The 2,867-nt window shown below is 43.3% G+C and overlaps 1 protein-coding gene across 1 annotated transcript; it reads right to left on the bottom strand.

The window, feature by feature from the left end:
• Positions 1-525: 525 nt before the first annotated feature.
• CSUI_011358 (uncharacterized protein) lies at positions 526-2,850 on the bottom strand (the record flags this gene model as incomplete). Its single annotated transcript, XM_068071457.1, has 3 exons — positions 526-563; positions 1,708-1,789; positions 2,689-2,850. Coding segments are annotated over 3 exons (282 nt in total), but the record flags the coding sequence as incomplete, so codon positions are not given.
• Positions 2,851-2,867: the final 17 nt, after the last annotated feature.

Here is a 2,867-nt window from a genome sequence, read left to right as displayed (position 1 = left end):
AGATAGATAGATTAGAGATCGATAGATTAAAGATAGATAGAGAGCTAGCTATAGATAGGGTTAGGGTATATAGGTTTGAGTTATAGGTGTATATTAGAGGTAATCGTCTGTTGTTGAGTAGTGGGGCAAACCCCATTTTTATGTAGTGCAGGAAGATACAAAGGGGGTCGATCAGCTCTCATTGTAGTTTCTTGTGAAGGATAGTTACAAAGTTTACACAGAGAAAATGAAATATCCGGTGCCATACACCAAGGGAGATTTTCTTTCCTTCTTGAAGACTGGGCTTGCCGAGGAGTGGAGAGGCCATGAGCCACGGCGGTAACGATCTCTGAGAGTATGACTAACTCTGTCTCGAGAATGTCTACTCCGATGTGTACTTCTCTCCTTTCACAAAGAGAAGGAGATGAGAAGATAGCGAATCTCCCCCTTTCTTCCCTCTGTTGTCTTCATTCTTCTTGTTGTCCTTTCTAGGCATCTATTTGAGAAGATTGCGCTTCTCTCAAAAAGCAAAGGAGACACTTACGACTGAGACTGCATGACAGACATCTTCGACACGCGGAGTTCTACACATGCAAAGGAGAGAGAAAAGAAATGAAAGAAAAAGAGATGGAGACAAGGCAACAACACAAAGAAGATCTCTCAAAGCATCGGTGTCTCAGTCACCCGTCATGAAAGAGGAGAAAATGAAGGCGTGCAAATCGTCAAAGAGGAGACAGTGAGACAACACGGGAGAGGATAAAAGAGGGGAACAAAACAACCAAAGGCGAGAGAGGGGAGATCGTACGTCATATGTCTATCTGAAGACCATGCAAGAAGAAGAGAAAGTACTAGAGATGTCGGAGACCTCTTTCTTCTTGGGGCCACCCCTCACATGACTGCTCATCTAACGAAAAGAAAGAGAGAAGAAGTCGAGGTGTTTTCTAGAAAGTCTCGTGTGAAGAAGAAATAGGGATCTTCTGTCTCTCCAGCTCTGACAAACAAAAGTCGGCCGAGAGAAGAAGAAACGCCTGAAAAGATCGCGACTCCTCTTAAGAGTGCTATGAAGACTGATGCTATGCAAACCATCTTCTCTCCTCGTACCTCTTCTTCTTCTTCAGACGTATGTCGCTATCTAGATCTATATTGACTGATAAGGTTCCTCTTCAAACATTCACATCTTGTAGGTGCTGGAACAGCTCTCGTCTTACTTAACAGGGAAAGGAGAGCTCAGAACATCTATATGTTGTATACAGTGTATAGGGAGAGAAACTCTCAATATTAGCCATCTTCGACTTCAGCCACGGCAACTGAAACTGTTGGAGGCGGGAGCAATAGGTCTCGGTTGGGCGCCCGCATATATATAAATAAGAAATCTGGGGGGAAAAAATGGCGACCGCATGCTTGATGTATGTGCATTTATGTGTCCTTACATGTGGTTGGTATACATAGACATACATACAGTTTGTTAAGGCAATATGTAAGCACGTGAGCCCTGGGTCTTCCCTGTATATATATATATATATAGATATCCTATGTGTATAGATGGATGCAAGGACTTACAAAAAGTCACGACCTGACACCCCAGACAACTCTATATCGGTACACACACAGACATGGATCTATACATATATATATATATATATACATATGTATACATATATGTATAGGTACATACGAAAAGGATTTTTGTGGTGGAGAGAAGTCTTCTATTGTTAGTTCCTTCTTTACCTTGTATCGTATGCCCTAATTGTCTACCCATCGACCGATGACGATCGATTTCTCGTTGAACTCGAGCTAGCTGGTCAGCTACCTGAAGAGAAAGAATTTCCACACACATGCCTACATGAAGTAGACATGAGTGTCTAGTGTATAAGAATTAGACAAACATAACATTTCTACGTGTGAAGGCGTGTACTTATTATAGACACAGTGGCCGATAGGAAGAGAAGGAGATATGACAAGTCTTTCTAGAGAATGAATATCTCTCTGCCTGAACTTTGTCTCATCCATCTGTCTCTCTTTCATCCAGCGAAAACTGGGCTCTTTTCGCACTCTCATCTTAAGAGAAAGATTCCGCCCGTAAAGCGATGAAAGAAACACAAGGTGAAATTCCTCTAGACAGGAGAAAAATCTCCGGATATTATCTCCTCTTATCTCGAAGTCGAATAGAAGAAAAGAAGCTGAGGTTCCCCATATTTAAGGCGGATGAAGACGTAGAAGAAAAATGACGAAGACCCGCCACGACTATCTGTGCTACGCCCTCGCCCTCTACCAGAGAAGAAGCGACACACTCATCGGACAACAGCCACAGAGAAAAAGAAGAAGAAAGCGTAGAAAAGAAGGAAAGTTCAGTGTATGAAGGAGGCAGAGAGTATGTTGGAGATGGAGAGAAGAAAGTCAGAGAAGAGATCTAGACCAAGAAGGGAGTCATAGGGCCCACGCATCGCAGTACAGATAGAATCCCTTTTCTACCTTGTCTAAAACGTTGAGATAGAAAAGATACAGACAAAAGAGGCCAGATGTGAACATAGAGTTTCTCCTCATTTTCTCTCTAATAGCATCCACCAAGAAGGCGAGAAGTAAACACTTTGGACACGAGGGGCTCTTTCCCATCCTTTCTCCTGTAGAAGTTTCAAAACAGAAAGAACTCTCGAAGAGGAGAAAAACGACAAGTAGAAAGAAGGAGAAGAAGAAGGAGGTTTGGCTTACATCATCTGCACTACGAGGCCCAGCAGCTCCGTCTCCACCCGCGGCCCCACCATCAAACCCCCCCCCAAGGCTAGCGTTGCGCTTCGTGACTTCTTCAAGATTACACTTAAGTCGTTGGATCTCTTCTTTCAGCTGCTCGTTCTCTACTGCTCTGTCACGAGACTAAAAGAAAGAAAGAG

This window comes from Cystoisospora suis (assembly GCF_002600585.1).
Source record: "Cystoisospora suis strain Wien I chromosome Unknown contig_11026, whole genome shotgun sequence".
Classification (NCBI taxonomy): domain Eukaryota; phylum Apicomplexa; class Conoidasida; order Eucoccidiorida; family Sarcocystidae; genus Cystoisospora; species Cystoisospora suis.
The sequence above is the reverse complement of the archived record's forward strand: the minus strand, read 5'-3'. Positions and strand labels throughout refer to the sequence as shown.